Consider the following 21714-nt stretch of genomic DNA (forward strand, 5'->3'; position numbering starts at 1 on the left):
CTACATACTAGCTATAGTGTCACCACACAAATGTCTATGAAAACAGACATCCTTCATAATGAAGCAAGCATAGTATGTACCGATCTTTACGGATTATTAATTACCAGTTAGTAATCCTACGACCAGGAACTATTTAAGTTCAGAGTTATCATCTTTTTAGGTCTCACTATTATGATCTCATCATAATCCATACAAAGCTTTACTCTAAACTATGGTATATCTTATTTAAACACTTAAATAGATAAAGCCCGTAATAAAAACAAAACAAGTCTTTATTAATATCAATGAAATCAAAACAGATTACATAAAAGTTATTCCTAAATCCTAATTCATGATTGGACTTAGGACATATTCCTTTCATGTCTGACTCCAACTCCGATTCCATGGATCACGTCCCCATAAGCTCAAGAATAAAAAAGAAAGGACTCAAACGCCAACGAACTCCAATTGTCCATACTAGGGCCGCCATCGAAGATTGGACGGACGATGAGATTATACCCACCACAAGCCAACAGCCCCAACGCCTGACTATTTCAGACGAGGATGCGTCCCCTTCTCAGGACGCGTCAACTTCCCAAGGCGCGGCTCCTTATCAGGACGCGTCCCCTCTTAGTGTAAGCGAATTTGAAAGGAGGGTTCCAGACCCCGAGACATACCCTGTGTCCCCCCAGAAATCTGATTCTCCCCTGGAACACTGGGAACCTTCAGATGTTGAAGTGGATTGTGACTAGGCAAGGCTTGGTGCCCTAACTGAGGCAGAGAAAAATGCCAGAAGGAAAAAAGAAGGTAAGCTGGCATACGTAACTCTTGATTCTACTACAACTGACTTGGAGATCCAGTGGCACATGAAATATTACGACATGAAGGGCATCTGGGCGCGCCCTCTTCGGACCATGAGGCCACACATCTTCAACATTGGGAACCAAATGATCCCTAGAATGGTGCTTACACCAAAATTGATTTCTCTAGGCATGAGCGCGCCTTTGCACCCATACATCAAAACGATCTTGAAGTGGTATGACGTTGCCCCGATCTAATTGTCTCCAAACTCATACAAATTAGCTTGAGCTTTGTACATGATGTACCACAACCTCAGACTGGGCGCTCCCTCCATGAAGGAATTCAGCTTTTTTTATAGCATAAGAAAATCAATTCCTGGTTATCATTTCTTTGTAGTCAACAAGTGGCTGAATAACAAGGGATTTAATGAAGGCAAGATCAGCCACGAGAGGGATTGGAAGGAACCTTTCTTCTACATCTATGACGTCAAGAGATCCCGAGTTCGTTTCAACCTAGAACCAAGTAAGTAATTCCAAAAACATGTCCTCATACACTGGACGCGTCGTCTAGAAGGGGTGCGTCCTCCCCTTTTTTTAACAAACTTTTTCCTTCCCCTTTAACAAACCATTACTATATTTTATCTCTAGAAAAAAGAGTTCAGAAGGAATTATCAGGGAAAAGAAAAAAGAGAGCAGATAAGGTTCTTCAGTATGCAGAGAAGCACTTTAACCTCAAGGACATGATCACATAATACAACCTCAAGCTGGTGGGCGCGTTATCTTCCCGTGTTGGCTCTGTTTGCAAGTTCCGTAAATTTCATAATGGCAAACCTGTTCTCACAGCCTCAGAAAAAGCTAGGGGCCTCAGCACCGTAGAGGTGGTCGAGATTGACATTAGTAAGCAATTCGACTTAGAACAAGGTAAGTTTAAATGAGAGAGGACGCGTCATATGCCTTGGACGCGTCCAAAGGTACAAAATTAGCTCCTCATTCAAAAAATATCAATCCACATAAATTTGTAGGGCGCGTCATGACCGTTTGACGCGTCATGTTAACGTTTATCTTTATTTTGGTACCCATAACTTAAAAAGTTTTACGGGTGTTTCCTGCACACACATCTCTATTTTGGACGCGTTTTACTCTCAGGGCGCGTCCTCTTTCAGTCATCTGGGACCTGCACCATATTCCCATAACTCATGCTTTTCCCATAACTCGTTATAGCCAGTATTTTCTTAGGTAGGGCGTGTAATATATTTAGGACGCATCATCCTTTTCTTACTTGACACATACACGCATTATTCATGTCTCATACACTTTCCTTGTCATATCTTCATGCATTTACATATTTTTAACATATGTTTTACTTGACATCTTTTCATGCACTTTCATGCCTTTAACTGTATGCATGTAAAATTTTAATATTATAATATGGACGCGTCCTCTTATCTGGACGCGTCTTCTTTATTCAGCTGACACCTGTTTATGTTTATATTACAGATATGGCCTCTCTTCCCAAAGGTTTCGCAATTGGAGCTTCCAGAAAATTGAGAGCCAAAAAGCAGACTAATGTGAAACCCGATCCCAAAGCTAAGGATCCTACTCCTGCTGTGACACCTTCCCCTCCGCCAAAAATCATCGACACCCCAGTACTGGACATCCCTGAGAAGGAGGACGCGCCCTTGAAGCGTCAAAAAACTATTCCTGACGACCAGTCTTTCGTTCTCAGATATCTGGGCGCGTCCTCGGTTGGTGACTTTTCCGAGGATGAAGTCAGGGGTCGGACTTTCAGGACTGAGCAACAGACAGAGGAGGCAATGGTGAGGGCCGCAGCTAAGCTTCACTTGCATGCCAGGCAAAGTGCTAATATGTCCGCAAGGCTCAGGGCGCGTCTTGTTGTCACTAATACTGCTAAAAGCCAAGCTGAAGATAAGGTAAAATCTCTAGAAAAGTATATCAATTTGCTTGCCCAAGAAAAGGATGCTGAGATCAAACGCCTGGAGGAGGAGAAGGCGCGTCTTGAGGCAGAAAAGGCTGTTTTAGATGGTAATGTCTCCTCTTTGGAGAAAATAATGGAAAGTGTTATCACACTGAATTCCACCATGCAGCTGGAGCTTGACACTCTGAACGATGACAGGCTGCATGGATGGATAGAGGAGAAAAAGTTGGTGTACCAAAATGGCTTCACGACTGGGTTTGAAGAGTGGTGCTCTGGGTTTATTGCAAATGACCCAGAGTATACCTTTTCAAAGTTTGATGTAGACACCCAGATATGGGTCAATGATTTCAGAGTTAGGGCCTCGGATTCCATAAAAAGTAAAAGGATTTTTCTTGGTTTGGAGGAAGAGGATGCATCCCCTGCTCCTACTCCGCTTCAGGTTCAACCTCCTCCTGCAGACAACCAAGACAAACCTCAAGACGCGCCTCCTGCCCAGGACGCGTCCTATGTTCTTCTATGGATTTTTCCCCTTGAACTATTTAAGGGTGCGGGCCCCTTGAAGCCTTGCAATTTGTATTGATTACTTTTGAACTCCTTTTACTTGCATGCTTCCTTTAATTTGCCTTAATTTGTCTCTGCATATCTTCTTCTTTATAAACTTTACTCAGACACAAATATGGGCGCGTCCTATACCGAGGACGCGTCCCCATAGGAACATTGTTGTACTTTCTACTCACATATTAAACATGTGTTATTATTGGGCGCGTCCTTTCTACTTGGACGCGTCTGTTTAGGGTTGTCCGGAAAGTACATTTTTAAGCAGCATAATATCATGTTGCGCTTGTGCATTTATATTCTACAGAGCATGTGGGGCGCATCCTCGGTAAAGACGCATTTTCCCTTTAATTATTTTTATAAAATTTGAAGGAACATAAAACCGTCGGAGCATCAACCAAAATAACTTGGGCGCGTCCTTGGAAGTAGTACGCGTCTTAATTCCAATTTTACTTGAACTCTATTGTTCCTTTAAAATCTGCATAAAAATATTAACTAGGGCACGCCCTGTAGCTTTGACGCGTCATGAGACCGAACAGGTTAACAAGCAAATATATATTTTTTGGAAAATTCCAAAGTTTTCATAATAATGCGCTCTGGTGTAAAAAATGCACCAGTCCCACGGCTACTATGCTCAGTGGGGAATGACCCTAGGCTAAGGTAAGTAGTACATGCACTACCCCCTAGGCTAGGAGGAATTTATTTAATTCTAGCCTATAATTTGGGCTTAGCCCTAAATATGTAAAAAAAGTACGTAAGGGGCCAAAGCCGCGCCTTACTGATAATACTTTCGGAGATGTTCCGCGTTCCACGCTCGCGGAACCAACTTCCCTTTCATATCTTCAAGGTGATAAGTCCCTTTCCACAAGATGGCCTTTATTTTGTATGGTCCTTCCCTATTAGCTCCAAACACTCCATGTTGGGGGTTCTTCGTATTGGGCATCACCTTCCTAAGTACCAAATCTCCCACCTTCAGCAATTGTCCCTTTACCTTCTTGCTATAATACCTTACGGCACATTGCTGATACGCTGCGAGCCTTAGCTGAGAATTTTCCCTTGTCTCCTCCAAGAGATCCAAATGAAGCCTTTGATTAACCTCGGCATCTTCCTCTGTGTAACGGTCTCTGCAAAGCGATCCCGAACCAACTTCCACGGGGACCATAGCTTCATAGCCGTAAGTCAGCATGAACGTTTTTTCTCCCGTAGTAGATCGTGGTATAGTGTTGTATGACCACATCACCTTCGGGAGTTCTTCATGCCAATTTCCTTTGCATTCTTCCAGTTTGGTTTTGAGGGTATGCTTTATTATTTTATTAACAGCTTCTGTCTGCCCATTGCTTTGAGGATGATAGACCGCTGCAAACTCCTTCTTAATTTTCAACTCCTCACATAGTTGTCGCAACTCCTTGCTATCAAACTGCTTTCCGTTGTCAGAGACAAGCTTGTAAGGGATTCCAAACCTGCACACGATGGAGTTGAAAACAAAATCTCTGATTTTCTTTGCGGTGATAGTAGCCAACGGCATAGCTTCCGCCCATTTAGTAAAGTAATCGACCGCAACCACTGCATGCTTGACGCCGCCTTTAGCTTTAGGTAATTCTCCGATAAGATCAATTCCCCACATGACAAACAGCCATGGGCTTGCCATAGGCGTCAAGAGCGTAGCCGGCATAGACGAGTAGTTTGCAAAGCGCTGGCAGCGATCGCATGCCCTGACAAAATTTGTAGCATCCTCTTTCATTGTGGGCCAATAATACCCTTGGCACAAAACTTTCATCGCCAACGAGTTACCCCACGAGTGATTGCCACAGATTCCCTCATGTACTTCCTTTAAGATGTAATTTCCTTCTTCTTCATCAACACATCTAAGCAACGGTTGATTGAACCCTCTCTTGTACAGAACTTCGTCATATATCACATATCTTGCAGACTGATAGCGGAGTCGACGAGCCTTAAACTTATCCTCAGGGAGTGTTCCCTTGTGGATGTAGGACAGAATGGGCGTCATCCATGTTTCCTTGGGAGCTTCATCCACTTGCATAATTTCTATCTCTGGGATACTAGGAACCTCCTGGATTTCAAGGGGGATGGATCCTAACAACACAGCCTCTTGTTGTGATCCCATTTTCGTTAGAGCATCCGCGTTACTGTTCTTCTCCCGTGGAACACATTCCAACCTAACTTCTTTGAACATTCCAATTAGGCGCTGTGTGCATCTTAAGTATAATTCTGTTCGTGGGCCTCGCGCTTGAAATCCCCCGTTCACTTGATTCACCACCAGCTCTGAGTCACTCCCCGCAATTAGGTTTCGTACCCCCATTTCCAAAGCGATCTTTAAGCCATTAATCAACGCTTCATACTCCGCATCATTATTTGTTGCATAAAACTTGAAATGAATTACGTTCATCAGATGATGACCTTCGGGAGACACAAGTACTATCCCCGCACCTGCTCCTCCATTGTTAACTGCCCCATCCACATGCAAGGTCCACCATGGATGCGGAAATTCCTCCAAAGACTCCTCAACATGAGGTGGATGTAGCATCACCAAAGCTTTGTCATCAACTTCAGAATCAAATTCCAACAAGAAATCAGCTAAGGCTTGCCCTTTAATCGCTGTCCGGGGCACATATTCCAAATCAAACTGTCCCAACTCTACAGCCCACTTCAGCATTCTTCCTGATGACTCTGGTTTATGAAGGACCTGTCGTAGCGGGTATGCCGTACGGACTTCAATTCTATGGGCTTGGAAATACGGCCGCAATTTTTTTGATGCAAGAATCAGGGCATAAACCAACTTCTCCATGCTTGTGTAGCGAGTTTCAGCGTCGTGCAATCGCTTGCTCACGTAGTACACTAGTGACTGCTGCCCATCTTCCTCTCTTACCAGAACTGCGCTGATTGAATATTCAGACACTGCGAGGTACAGTACTAGAGACTCTCCATCTAACGGTTTTGACAGCATGGGAGGGTTTCCCAGTTGCTCCTTGATTCTTTTGAAAGCCTCTTCACATTCTGGTGTCCATACAAAGTATTTTCCTGCTAACTTAATTGCTTTGAAAAACTCTTTGCATTTGTCAGAAGATTTGGAAATAAACCGATTTAGCGCGACAATTCTTCCAGTTAAACTTTGCACTTGCCTCAAATTGGTGGGCGATTTCATATCTAACAGTGCCTTGATCTTTGCAGGGTTGGCCTCAATTCCCCTATGGTTGACGATGAACCCGAGAAACTTGCCCGACTCCACGCCGAACACACACTTTTGTGGGTTCAGCTTCATGCGAAACTTTCTTAGAATGTTAAACATTTCCATCAAGTGTCTGATATGGTCATTCGCCACCTTGGACTTCACCAGCATATCATCCACGTACACCTCCATGGTTCTCCCAATTTGGTTTTTGAACATCATGTTTACCAACCGCTGGTAGGTTGCGCCAGCATTGATCAAACCAAACGGCATTCCTATGTAGCAGTATAACCCCCTGTCAGTGATGAAGGATGTATGTTCTTGATCAGGGCCATACATCGGAATTTGATTGTAACCGGAGTATGCATCCATAAAACTTAGCAATGCATGCCCTGCTGTCGCGTCAACCAACTGATCAATTCTTGGGAGCGGGAAGCTATCTTTTGGACAAGCCTTATTGAGATCTGTAAAATCCACACATGTCCTCCACTTTCCATTCGGCTTTTTCACAAGCACTGGATTTGTAAGTCATTCGGGGTAGAACGATTCTTTGATTAGTCCCACCTCCAATAACCGGTCTACTTCTTCTTTTAATGCTATCGCCCTTTCCCCACTCACCGGGCGGTGTTTTTGACGTATGCCCGTACAATTTGGGAAGATATTCAACCGGTGACACATTACCTCTGGGTCGATTCCCACCATGTCTGAATGACTCCATGCAATTAAGAAGCGGGTAAGACTTCCCCTCGTTTCATCATCTAACTGGGATCCCACTTTCAAAACCTTGTTTGGGTCATCTTTGTCAACCAGAATAGATATTGTGTCTTCGGCCGGTCCCGTCTTTTCGGCAGGCATAGGGATCCTGGGATCCAAATCGAAATCAAAGTCTCGGGGGTCCTCGACTTCCACTTTTGCATCTGAGGGCGCGTCCCCATGAGTGGGAGCATTTACCTCAAGACAAGGCATAGTTTTGTGCAGCGCAGGTGAAGAGGGCGCGTCCTCATTTGGAGGAGCATAAACCTCAATTCCATTTTTGTTCTTCAAGGGCGCGTCCTTCTTTTGAGGAGCATCCACCTTGAAGTTATTTCCGAGACCTTGTAAAATCTCACTTATTCCTTCCAATTTCTCCCCATTAACCTCCTTCTGCACGATCTCCTCTGCGTGGTTCATCACAACTTCTTCCACGCTACGGATCCTCTAAACACCCCCCAGCGTCAAAACAGAGTTCCCAGTGACACAGGTTTCTTCCTCTTCGGGGCCTTCTACGAAATAGTGGGCATGAACTTCTCCGCTTGGTTTTATATGAATGTCCTCAGCACCCTCAAATGGGAGACCCTTTCCCTCGTACCTTCTCCTGCGGAATTCTTTAACAGCCTTGTGATAATAGTCGCGTGACTCGTACTGCGACCCTCTCAGACTGCCTACTCCGTTTGGTATTGGGAATTTTATCATCAAGTGATGTATCGAGGTTATCACGCTGAACGCTCGTAACCAAGGTCTGTCGACTAACACATTGTGCGCGGAATCCTGATCCAGCACTTTGAAGTCTATGATTTGAGTGACTGACAAAGCTCCTTCACCGAGTGTAACGGGAAGCCTAAACGAACCCATAACTCTCACTGCTTCTCCAGTAAAGCCATAGACGTGTGCATCTTCAAAATACATGTCATTATCCGGGAAACCCAATTTTTTGTATGTGCTGTAATATAAGATGTTCGTAGAACTCCCATTGTCCAAGAAGACTCGATGTACATTCATTGCCCCAATAAGCATGGTAATCACCAGCGCATCGTTGTGGGGATGATGCACCCACCTTGATTCTTTTTCCTTGAATGTAATGTCAGCGGACTCTCCCTTAAAGATCTTCGGAGGTCTGTCTTCCACGCTGTGAATGTTGGTGAGCGGCGGATGTCGCGCCTCTCTCGCGTTTCTTTCCAATGCTCGATTACTATCACCAACAAAAGGGTGTCCTCCAAAAATTGCCCTGATACTGCCAGCCCTCTGAAACATAACTTCTGCTGTTTTTTCAACATCTTCCTCCCGCAGGGGATGTCTTTCATCCTTACCCTTGTCATCGCTTCCCTTGCGTCGTTTCACCTTATCAATCCATTCTCCCAGGTACCCAGCCTTGATCAATTCCTCAATTTCGTCTTTTAGGTGACGAAACTCATGGGTGTCATGGCCGGTGGACTCATGGTAATCACAGTACTTCTTTTTGTCTCTGCTCTGCCATGAAGTTAGACGGTCGGGCTTCTTGAAGATTCCTCTATCCTTATTTACCTCAAAGATATGATCAATGGATGCCTCCAGCGGTGTATAATTGCTGACCATTCTCTCATAGTTCGATGGCTGGCTCCATTCTCTCCGCGTGTTCACGGTGTTCACTCTATTAGGGCTTCTGGCATTCCGCCGATAATCTGGGCTCAAGGATCTATCCCTTCTCTTGGATCACCCCTTGGAGTTATGGGTGTTGTCATTATTTTTTATTTCTGCAAGCGACTGTTCAATTGCTTTGAATGATTCCGCCTAAGCAAGCACAATAACTAATGACACAGGGTCCTTCCCTTGCAGGTGCTTCCAGAAATCCGTTCTCACACGCAATCCAGCTATAAGAAGTATTTTCAGCGTTTCATCAGTTGCACCCCTCACCAAAGTGGATTCTGCATTGAACCTTTTGAAGTATGAAGTTAAAATTTCTCCTTCCTTCTGTTTCACATTAGCTAGTGTGGTAACTGGTGGTGTGTACTTCACTGCAGCTTGAAATTGAGTCAAAAACAAAGTTTTCATTTGTTCCCAGGATGTGATCACACCTGGACCAAGTTTTTGGAACCACTGCTGAGCGCCTTCTCTAAAAGTGGCCGCCAAAAGGCGGCATCGAGCCATACAGGTACTTGATATACATCCATTTAAATGTTAAAGCACCCCAGGAATTCCACAGGATCAGAGTTCCCATAAAAACGGAAGTCATTGGTTGTGTTCCTGTATCCTGCAGGCAATTGCGCCTCCCTCACAACAGCAGCAAAAGGAGAAGGAGCTTGCGCAGTCGCCGTTACTCTTCCTCCCTCAAGATGGTTGAGCAACCTCTTGAGATCGTTCACATTAAACGTCCCTACTCCAGGAATGGTTTGAACATTAGGCTGTTGGGGTTGCTCTGCGACCTATTGTAGTTCCCCTTGATTACCCCCCGGGTGTAACGGTGGATCTCGCCGCCCCTCGCCCTGAGGCTACGACCGTGGTATGTTACCGTCTTGGTTTTTAACATTTTACCGCATGCGAAGTTCCTCTTGACCGTGTCATGGAATTTCATCATTATTCTGCATTCTTACTTGAATTCGAGCACCGTCCTGGTTATGAGGATGCGCCCTAGAGCCATTACCCGTAGCACTGTGAGAAACTACAGGGATAATGACAGGGGCTTCTTCAGCGGAGGGTGCTCCATCTCTCCTACCATTGTAGGGCGTTCTTCCATATTGGTATCCTATCCTTCCTCGTCCATTCCTTTGATATCCCTGGTAGTAATTCCCAAGCCTTCCTCACGGAGGGGCACGCTCGCACTCGCGGTGCCGCGCCCTGTCATCCCTTTGAAATGCAGGGGGCACACGCGTTGTGTCACGGGACCTCGCTTCTCCAGCGTTTCCTTCCTTTTGCCATTCTACCAACAACATCCTCAAATCGTCATCTTTCAACCTTATGCCAAGCCTTCTTTTCAAGGTTGAAAGATCCCTTCCTTCCTTATCTTGATTTTGAGTGTTCTCCGCACGACGACGCTCGTCCATCGTACGCCCAGACCTATGTGGGTGTGGCACCACCTGGTTACCGAGGCGAGGCCTTTTCCTACCATCAGTGTCCTCATCGACAAGCTCCACAATAGGCTCTACATCATCAGAATATTCCAAGCGACGCGGAGTGATTCGCAGGTTTTCCCCGCTGCCCAGGGTATCTCCTTCAACTACCGGTGCCTTCCCCACGACATGGCCGTAACGGGGAAAACGACGACCTCTCCTCGTTCTCCGACGCTCCACCGTGTTCAGTCTTGAGTGAAAACTATTAAGAGTATCCCCCATGCGATACAACTGCTCTAAGATATTGGAATTGCTGATGAGAACTGGAGGTGTTCCCCCCACATCCGGAGCTCTTGGTGGATCCGCCATGTTTTTGGGAATGTAGGGTTCATGGCGAGTGTAGCCTCCCCCGCCTTCTTCTTCAGATCTGATGTCACTTCCATCATAAGAACTTCCATCACGATTATAAGACATCTTTTCCTCCTAATATTACGACCTTAATTAGCCCCCTCCTCCTAGCGCCAATTTGTTGACGGAGGAATCTGGTAACAACAAAGATTGAGGTTTCTCGCCGGCACTAAGATCTGTGGTTCTTCGCCGGAAAATCAAGGGGTGTGTGGTGGTTTGTGGTTATTTTTAGGCTGAGATTGATCAGAGTAAGTGGTGGCTCTCTTATCAGCTCTCAACTTCTTACCCTCTCAATGTGCCTACGTACCCTTTTTATAGGGATCAAGCCTGACGTAGTTCTCGTAGAACAAGAAATCTAATGGGCTTAGACTTCTTATTCCTAGGCCCAGCAGAAGCCCATCCAAAGTCCGTCTTCCGCTAGCTTTAGGAATATCCAACTATGAGGCCCAACCGTGAAGGCCCAAGGCTCGTCCGTAATCGCAGGACTTCACGGATAGTGCATCTCCCTGCGCAAGGATAACACTCCGCTACAGCTATTTCCCTTGATGTACGGACGCAGGTATAACCACGGTTCACCCCAAGTGCCGGACGCATCCCTGTCCCCCGAATGAGGATAACCCACCAGATAACAGGACAGGTGATCCCAAGCTTTTGGGTGCAAAGTGCAGGATGACTCCAAAGTTCTCCAACGAGGACACCCGTTGAATGCAAGAACAGAGTTCCCAATGCACACAATAAAGTTAACCCATCATCCCCAACGAGGACACCCGTTGAATACAGGAGGAGGCCTTCAATCATCAGGCATACCCTTGGAGGCCTTCAAGCTTTTTACGGACATCCCCCTCCTTGACCGTCTCAAGGAGAGAATTCTTCAAAGAGTACCTGCAACAAATACGTTAGTAAAAATAACCTCCATTGCTCCTCTCCATGCAAGCTTTGTCCTGAAGTCACCATTGAGAACACATAGACCAATCACAGAACACGTCCTAACACATTGGGCGTGTCCTCACCTTCATGAGACTTGCACCGTTTCCTCAAAAACCATCATGCACAACATTCCACTTCTTAGGGCACGTCATGGTCAAGACAGACGCGTCCTCCAGCCGGTATTGTTGCAAGACCATGTTTGTCAAATATCTTTATCAATGTTGACACGTCCTGATCCCTTGGGCGCGTTCATCCCAAGCGATGCACCTCCATGTTTCACCATTACCTGCTCATAAAACATCCTCTAACATGTGAACGCGTCCACATTATATGGACGCGCCTTATCTTTCCACAAATGTAATATCGGTCTTGACCGCACTTAACCCGCCTTTGACCCGAGTCACTCCAATGCCAAATTTTGGGTATAACAGAACGCATATTAAGTTCTGTTAATTACTTTTTTATTTTTTTATTTCTCATCTTATGATTTCTCTTTTTAGGATGGGACATGATTCACACTCTCCGTCTTTTGGAACTGACACAACTCCAGTGAGCAAATGTCAGACTGAGTTGCCTACCAAGGATTCAAATACGATAGCAGGGCATTCACAATATAAAAAACATGTAAAATGATATCTGATGTATGAGATCACTTTACAAGATATACTGATAATCAAAATAATTCAAGGGCTACTTACAATTATTGCGACAAAGACTATGCGGGTTGTACTAGGAGACATGGAACTAATACTCTTAGAAATATTCTTGTTTTACTGATATTTATATATTTTGATAATACATCCATGACCGGATTTAGCACCTTAAGCTTTCCTCTGTAGCTCAAGTTTCCCATGCTACTCATCAATTTCTATAAGCTAGTTAAACTAGTTAAATTGTTAGTGGTCCGCAAAATTCCAATTAACTGAGATAACATTTTACCGCCATATTCACAGGCACTTTCACATGAATAAATATGTGCACACATGCAATAGTATTTAACACTATTTTAATTTTTTTATTAATTTTTACAGGAGAATCTGACAAGGGCAAAAAATGGCATTGATTAAATAGCTTGGCATCCCGTGAACAAGCATGTATAAAATCAATGTTGCAACAGATAATGGATTGGCTGGATGCTACTATTAATTCTTTTTGTCAATGACTAAAATTATTTCAAACTGTATTTTATGATTTAGACCTACTTAAATTGTAACTTATGTTCATATTTAAATTGCAACTTGTTCCTAGTGTAGTAAATTAAAATTTTCTTGAATTAATACTAGAAATTTAGAATATATTTATAAATTTAATTTTTACATATTTAAATATGTAAACCGCCCGCACCACACCGCCTTTTTTGCGGTGTGGTTTGTGTGGTTTGAATGTTTCACAGTGCGGTTGTGGTTTATAAAATTGATCATGTAAGGTCCCGTATGAGGGCTATTTTAAGCTAGAATGGGGGTTGAATAGCTTAATTACCAATTTAAAAATTGTTATGGCATTTTAAAATAATTTAACCCTTTTTAAAACTTTACTGAGTGATTATGCAGTTTATATGTGCGGAAAATAAAGTGCAAGAGAAGAAAATATAACACGGTGATTTTATCCTGGTTCGCGATGACGCAACCTCTAATAGATTCACTCACCACTACTCCAGTCCCGGAGCTCCTCTCCCGGACTCGGGATTTTTCCTTATAATAAACTCGCTCCTTTAGTAGGCGGAGAAACCTTTACACCCTTACAAGTATTTGTCTTGGTGCGTAACACAAGGGTCACCACCTCAAAATAAATGTAATATCTACACAACTTATCTTAGACAATAACTCCCCGCTATTTTTTCAAAGTTGTTTTAGAGCCTTTGTGTGGACTTGGCTTCCTTAGCTTTTGTCGGTCTTGGATCTTAGTGATCCGGTCTTGGGTCTTTTCTCTTCTTCACGGTGCGAAGACTACTAACTCCCCGTTAGTACGTCTAGGATTTGGGTCTTAGTACGAGAATCACCTCACGTCACTTCACCTCATTACAAAACTAATAAGACAATCCACGAAACAAACCAAATATAGAAAAGATGGTTTGAACTAGTTTGTTACTATACTAGCCCACAAATAGTATAATATTCAAATAAGAATATTAACACTAAATAGGAATACTTGACTTAATATAATAAATAGCAGTCCAAGTATTTTTATGATAACTCCTTTATAGATTAAATGAATAGGTAGAGTAATATGAGAAGTCTTTTTATATTGAGCACTTATGGCTTATGACTTCTTTAGTATTCTTCTTCTTTCAATTATATATTTATAGATCGAAGAATACTTTAATTACAACCTCGGAGTTGTAATTTTACCTTTAAGTATATCAACTTAAGGTTTTAAGGCATACTTGTATATTGACGATTATAAGATCAAAGTATACTCTTTTAACTTCAATCATGTTTATAAGATTTATGAGTTTTATCCAAGATCCAAATAAGTTAAGTGCAAGTAATTGGCTTAAGATTGTGCTTTCGAAGTTTGGACGAATAATTACGAGTATTTTATAGATGTCGTAGTATAACCCAACGGAACACCGAAAGATGTTAGAAGGGGTTTATACGATATGACTCGTAATTGTTTATATACACGATATGTGTTAGCCAAGATCCAATTAAATAGCGTGAAATTAATTGGCTAACTCGTGAATTTGATTCGTCCTTAATTTTAACGGATGATTACGAAGTGTTTATAGATCGAGTTATAATCCCTCATAACACTAAAGATGTTAGAAGGGATTAAAACTATGCTTTGTAATAATTTATGTGCATGAAATGTGTTAGCCAAGATCTAATTAAATAAAGTGCAAGTAATGGCTAACTCGTGAACTTAATCCGTTTTGATATTTGACAAATTACGAAGTGTTTATAGTTCGAGTTATAATCCCCTGGAACACTAGAGATGTTAGAAGGGATTAAAATTTTACTTCGTAATATTTTATGTGCACAAATAATTGTTAGCCAAGGTCCAATAATAAAAATAATTGGCTAACTCGTGAACTTGAGTAAAATATAATCTCCCCTTTGGAGATGAAGTACTTTTGTTTATAGATCTTCTTTTTAGATGATTTATATGAAGATCAAGTACTTATTCGAATTTCGAGTTCGAATCTTAGTTCTCTTGAGAACTTTGTTTATAAGAGATCTTATATTAGAGATTAAGATTAAGTAGAGAAATTAAGTACAAAGCTCAAATAAAAAGAACTCAAATAAGAAGCTAAAAGTTACCACTTTTGAAGAACGGTTGGAAAAGTTCGCCGGAAAAATTCACCGGAGGTTCGGCCGGATTTTGGCACTTTGGTCAAACTTGGGCAGCCCTTCGGGAGGCCGGGAAGTGGTAGTGGATGAGCTCACTTGGTGGGATAAATCTTGGTTGGGTGAACCTAAGCTTGGGATTCAAAAACCTTGTATATATGTAAGTATATATAAGAGAGAGAAGGTTTTTGAGAAAAGTGTGTGTATAGAATTTGAAAGAGATGAAGAGAAGCAATTATTGAAAAAATTTCAGCAACTTTGTGGCTCTTTAGCTTGAATAAAATGGATTGGGTTGGGGGTTTATTTATTGGAGAAGTTGGGTGGATTGAATGGTGGAAATTTGAGGAAAATGGATGGTCGATGGTGTATGGCACATGGATTGATGACATGGAAAACAAAGTGTGTTTCTTTGCAACTTACCATATGAGACAAAGAAATTTATGGGTTCAAAATATTAGCTGATATATTTGAATAAATAAATAAATAAATATATATATATATATATATATTTTCCTTTTCTTTTAATCATTGTTTATTCACTTAATTAAGGATTAAACATCATTAATTATGACCACCTTGAAAACTCCTAAATAAATATCATAAAAAATATGATAATTACTTAAATAATATAAAATGATGTCCTGAAATTTTTGGTCAACTTTAGTCAATGGTAACTAGGTCAAACATGGTCAATTTTGGGACCAACTGTCTCGATTTTTGTGCCCGGACAAAAATTCTCTGAATGCAACGAAATTTTTACCATAATTATAAAATATAATTTAAATGATCCATAACAAATTCAAGTCATTCTAGCATATGTAAGTATTTTATATAAAAATAAAACTGTTCTGTCAGCCTTTCTTCCGAGTGAAAATATCATTGGTCTTGAAATAAAAGAGATGGATCTTTTGACCAAAGTTTTGACTTGAATAAATACTTAAAATATATTTCCTAATATATAAAATATATTTGGATGATATGAAATGTGTTTGAGTATTTTTGAATATTTTTTTCCGAGAAGTGCTTATTTTACGAAACGGGAGAAAATTACTGTAAGTGTTTATAAATGAGTTGTAGAATTGTATATTAATATTCCAACCATGAATATTAATAAAATTTGAATAAAAATCTTTTTGATTGATGTGAGAATATATTTTTGAGTGAAGAGTTAAATAATTTTGATATAGCACGAGACCTCTAAAGAATATTTCTGATATATTCCTTATTCGAGCTTGTTGCCATATTCTTGTTGCAACACAAATTTAAGAAATATCATATCTTGATATTTCTTCTTTGATCATATTTCCTTAGACATATATTTCATAAAGATATAGTTTTGATATTTTGTAAAAATGGAATATCTCTTTTATCTGTTTAAAAGACATGATTTTGCTAATTTGCCTTTTTTACTTTGATTTGGATCAATTAAATTCATGTCCTAATGGAGAGGATCTATGTGTTCTTAATTTTATGTTTAATTGTAAAAATAGCAAAATAAATAATATATCGAAGATATCCTTTCAATCTTCCCATTTTTGGATTTGCCAAACAAACATAAAATTATCAGTGTGTCCTTCCCCTTGGTGTATGCATGAATTTTTTTAAACGGTATTTTTCACATAAAACATTTAAAGCTCTTTTCTTAAAAATCCTGCAAAATAATTTGTTAGATTTATCATAAAAAATAGAAGCACAAATAGATCCTTGTAATAAAAAATATAGCAATTTGAAAATGAGGGGTCTAATTCTCTTATACTTGTTCAAATTGAACATTAGGGGTCTAATTTCTCTTCTTCTTTTATTTGTTAAATGCCAAAAAGAGTATATATTTTAGATTTAAACAAATAGTTCCTCTAATCTGTGAAGGCATATTATTCAGTTTAGGAATTTAGCAAGAGAATAAATGTTTATGCATGCATGGTTTGAAAAATAAACATGAATTTATAATTGAGACTATAAGATGCACTTTGATTGAGACAAGGATATATTAGGGTGTAAGTTCTAACATCCAATTCTGATGATATCAATTAGTAGTGAGTCCCTTTTCAATTTTTTCAAAGATTGTAGTCAAACAGTTTATAGAAGTAGACTTGCATATATGATAGTGTGATTTAGCCATCTATTATATCAAAGATCAGTCATTTTATTTTTAGTATGTATATTTCAGTTTGTATAGATTTCTTATATGTAGGTAACTTAGTCAGATTGTGTATAAAGCCAATTTTATTCTTATGCAACTTAACATGATTCATGAAAATACGACCTTAGTGTTTTACAATCTAGAATACATAATTTTTCAATCACAAGTTACAAAAACTGTTGCTAATACAATCTATGTTCATGTTACAAATTCTGAGATCTAATACATACTAATTTATCAATTCGACTTTGCTAGCTATTGTCATGTTACAACATCTAACACTAATACACTCTATTTCTACTCAAGATCTAAGTACCAGACTATACATTTTGGAAAGCTAATACATTCTAAGAACTCCACATTTCTAAACAACCTATCGCAAATACAATATATCTAAAGCCACAACAATGATAATCAATATCTTTTACACATTCAATTTGTACAAAAAGTACAGTTGGATTAGTTTGAGATTGGAACACAATACATCAATCTAGTGTGTGTATGTGAAGTAAAATGAGCAGAGGTTGAAAATTTTTACATGTTTTACCTTATGAATTCTGACAGGTTGCTTGGGAAGTCAAGTTGTGTTCTTTGTATACAGTAAAAAGCTCTTGCTGGAATTCAAGGGAATCAAATTTGTCATTCTGTTCTTCTGGAGTTCATCAGGGACACTTGAGTTTCCTGCATGTCAGTTATATACAATACAAGGACCACCCTTTGGTAATCTTTCAGTCTGAATAATACACAAAGGGTGTTAAAGACATATTACATATGCATTGTTTAAAGTATCTGGACATAGTAAATACAGTAGATTTTTCATCAATTTAAGTTCATAAATTTTGAAGATTCTGCATAATGGTTAGTGAAAACATATATTTTGATTTCTGATTTTGTAAATATTACTTTTAAGTATAAATCAGAATTTACTAAATACCACAAGATACTTGACATGACATAGTGCAACAAGAATGAATCTAACAAAACATGATTGACTCTAATCAAATTACTAAATACGACTATACTCGCAGTTTTATCATAATTAGAATAGAGAAACATGATAGTGTAAATATTGTTCCTGCATAAGATAAATAAAGACAGATTTACCCAGTTGCAACAAAATAAGTCATGATATATTATCAAAAGTATTCTTAATAATCAGTGTGGTTCACTGATTATTTAGAACAAAATCCTGAACCTGTTTTAAGTCATTACAAACCAGAGAAGTGCATACACTTCTGAAATTCAAGGATCAATAAAATTCAAATATTACATACCAACAGACAACACATAATCCTTACAAAGTACAAATACATCAGAAAACATCAAAATAGGTACATAACATCAAGTACCAGTACAACATCACAGATCAGACTTCATCAAATAGCAGAATCAAGCAAACTTAACCAATCACATTTCCATAAGCATCACAGATATGAACCAAATCAGGCAAGTTATCAATCAGTTGACCTCTAGCACCCACATTAACCTCTTCTAACTCATGAATCATAGCAGTGTTATCATGCATAGGGACTTGAAAGGAAGTGACATTGTCATTATCATTTATGCAGGGAGTTCCTAAAGTAGATGCAACCAAATGCTCTAAATATGCAATCCTATATTTGCAAGAGGCAGTGAGACTCTCTAATTCTCCTACTTTTTCTTTAATCTCATTATTTTTTTCCTTAACCCTCTTAAGTTCAAGTTTTACTCATGAAACATGATTTTGATAGACTCAAACTTAGACAGAAACACATCTTCCTCACTTATGAATTGAGGAATAACTGTGGGAGTTGCCTCTTGAGGCTCACAGTGCATCAGGGGCACTTGTGGCCTAATGTGTTCATTAGTGATTTGAGAATCAGCAAGATTAAAAATGTTTCAGGCATGTTAATGTTGCAAAGTGCAAAGAAGGATGAAATTAGCATACCATAAGGCATATAATCTACAAGATGTGCATTGATCATGTTTAGAAGAATAACATAAGATATATTGAAGTGGATTTTGTTAGTGCAGAGAAGATATATGATTTTCATGTCAAAGAAATCAAAGTACTTACTTTGATTTGGTTTTAGCATAACATTTTCCCTAATGATTTAAGCAAGATGCTGAAATGTGCCAGTGAAGTGTTTGAAATGAATACCACAATTAACATCACAGAGACCATCAGGAATATCATATTTATAAAAAGTGCCAAGCATTAGTTCAAATTCAGATTTTTTAAAAACAAACAGAGAGAAGATATCCTCACAAAGCAACTCACACAAATGCAAAGGTAAATGCAGTGCCCTATTAATGCTTTTATTATCAATACAAATGACCTTTTTGTTAACTGATGTAGTGAAATACATTATGCCATCTACCCCTTTTATGATATTCATGTTACAATAGAACTCTCCCATGAGGTGCGTGCAGTAGTGCTTACCTAAGTTATACATGAGACCATCCCACCTAGCCCTTCTAATTATGAACTCTACTTCACCCTTCACATCAACACAAGTTCCAGGTTAGACATTTTTGACAAGTTCAAGAAACTTTTTGGATTTTGAAGGGTTTGACAGTTTTGGTGGAGGGGGCTTTGGTGTGTTCATAGAGGTGATTGGATTTTGTCTTAGATTGGCTTTTTTGGTGTAAACTTTGGCTTGCAAAGGTTTAGGAGGTCTAGGATTAGGGGATTTAGGGTTCTGAAATTTTTTGCTTTGGTAGAAAGGAATGGTGTGATTTTTGTATCCCTTTCTGAGTTGTTTAGGTGGAAAGTGTCTGTTGTGATAGTGTTTAGGATGTGAAGATTGAACAGTTTTGAAGGCTGATATTTTGTGATGGTGAAACTGATTTTTCTCCAAATCTTCAAGAAGATATGGGTTTTCAATCAGTGTTCTGGGTTTAGGGTAAAAATGATTGGCATTTGGGTTCATGTTGCAAGTGAAGTGAAGTTTATGCAACTATCTAGTGTGTGTGTGTATGTGTGTGAATGCAGCATACAAGATATGCATATATATAACCATTTAACATAGATGCAAAGAAAAAAGATTTTAAAAATTAAGAGTTTAGAAATTATTTACTGTTCATGAAAAATGAAAATCATTTAATTTATGCATGATTGTGTTACACAAAAATCCAAGTCCTTTATGAATAGATACTAGGATGATGCATATGAAGGAATGATGTAATGCAACACATATACACAGATGCACGGATTAGTACAGCAGAGAATAAAGAATGTATAAATTCTTTGTCTTTGTTTCTACTTTAGAAAATAGTACAGTACATAAGTACGTATTTTTGAAAATTGTGTGACATAAAGTTGATATCATAGCTTACTCTATTACACAGAGACTATACTTTCAATGCAGGTGCATTTAAGGATGTGTTGTGTTTGAAGTGAGTTTGAAAGAAAAATTGAGTTTTTAATGCAAATTTTATAAAATATGTTACATTTATTTCTCAAGGTAAGGGTTGTTTAATGCAATAAGGTGCATAATGCAACAATGAGAATGTAAGATGCATTAAACACTTAGCATATAATACTCAATGATAAGCACTTAATCAATTCATATCACATTTATATCATATAGCAGTTAATGAACTTGATAAAGGAGAACACACATTTAGCAATTAGTTCCTAGAAATCTAGGTGACCATTGATCACAACAGTGATCCAGATACAAGGTTGCTCATGGCCTCCTTGCCAGGTCTTACTGTGAGGGCAGTGTGTGTTTGTGTAAATATTTATTAATCATTAACCAAAGTTTAAGCTTGCACAGAACTGATTATGCTGATAATGCCTTTAGGAGAATTGAATACATGTCAAATAGGATTATCATAATATGTTGTTGCAGTAAGCAAGTAATTCATAAAGCACATAATTCTTGATCTTATAAACATAGTCTGACATCAATCTTATCAAGGGATTCCACAGTACTTATAGATAATCAAGTGTTTTTAAACTATCTATCACATATGCAAAGTATGTAATTACACATTTAATTCACACATTTAGCATAGAGAAGAATGACAGAGTCTTTATATATAAGTTTCATTCAAGATTTATAACTTAGACTTTACCAGTCTCACCTTAAATTATGTATAAGATTCTTTAACAGATTAAAGCAGTTAATCCATAAGTCATCTGATCAATTCAACATATTCTGATTTAGTATAGGTTTTAAATATTAACAACTAATTTCAAACAGATTACCAGATTTAGATTACACAGATATATCTATTAATTAAATCAATCTTTGATTGATTAACAATAAATTTCAGCACAACTAGTTTGCTTCTTAGTGTACTTAATCAATATAACTCAGGCAACTAATTTAACAATTTTCAAATTGTTAATACAAGCAGATCAGTTCAAGAGTTATAAGCATATAGCAAAAATAATTTAGTTATATATATATATAAACACCGCCAGTCAGAACATAAGTGCCAATATATATATATATCAGACTTAGTTTAAAAAGAATCAATAGTTTGATTGTCAAACATATAATATTCATAAATCTCATTATATTTAACCATTTTAATCACGGCAACAAGAATACATTCAAAATTCAACTCAACTGTGTCACAAATACAATAATCAACTCCAATCTGACCAAGTAACATGTATCATAAGCATCAATCATAATCCACATCCAGGGTTCATGTTCTTAATTCAAACAGAATTAAATCAATTTAACACAGGTTTTCAGGGATTCAAACAATACAGTT

General features: G+C 39.0%; 2 protein-coding genes across 2 annotated transcripts; both read right to left on the minus strand.

Annotated features, from left to right (window-relative positions):
- Positions 1-4045: 4045 nt before the first annotated feature.
- Positions 4046-6730, minus strand: LOC141713771 (uncharacterized). The gene is made up of 2 exons (XM_074517347.1): positions 4826-6730; positions 4046-4597 (listed from the first exon to the last, which is right to left on the minus strand). Exons 1-2 carry the CDS (start codon positions 6728-6730, stop codon positions 4046-4048), a joined length of 2457 nt encoding a protein of 818 aa, XP_074373448.1.
- Positions 6731-7654: 924 nt separating this feature from the next.
- On the minus strand, positions 7655-8788 carry LOC141713773 (uncharacterized). The gene is made up of 2 exons (XM_074517350.1): positions 8738-8788; positions 7655-8683 (listed from the first exon to the last, which is right to left on the minus strand). Exons 1-2 carry the CDS (start codon positions 8786-8788, stop codon positions 7655-7657), a joined length of 1080 nt encoding a protein of 359 aa, XP_074373451.1.
- Positions 8789-21714: the final 12926 nt, after the last annotated feature.

The sequence above is a fragment of the Apium graveolens genome, chromosome 1, assembly GCF_009905375.1.
Source record: "Apium graveolens cultivar Ventura chromosome 1, ASM990537v1, whole genome shotgun sequence".
NCBI lineage: Eukaryota > Viridiplantae > Streptophyta > Magnoliopsida > Apiales > Apiaceae > Apium > Apium graveolens.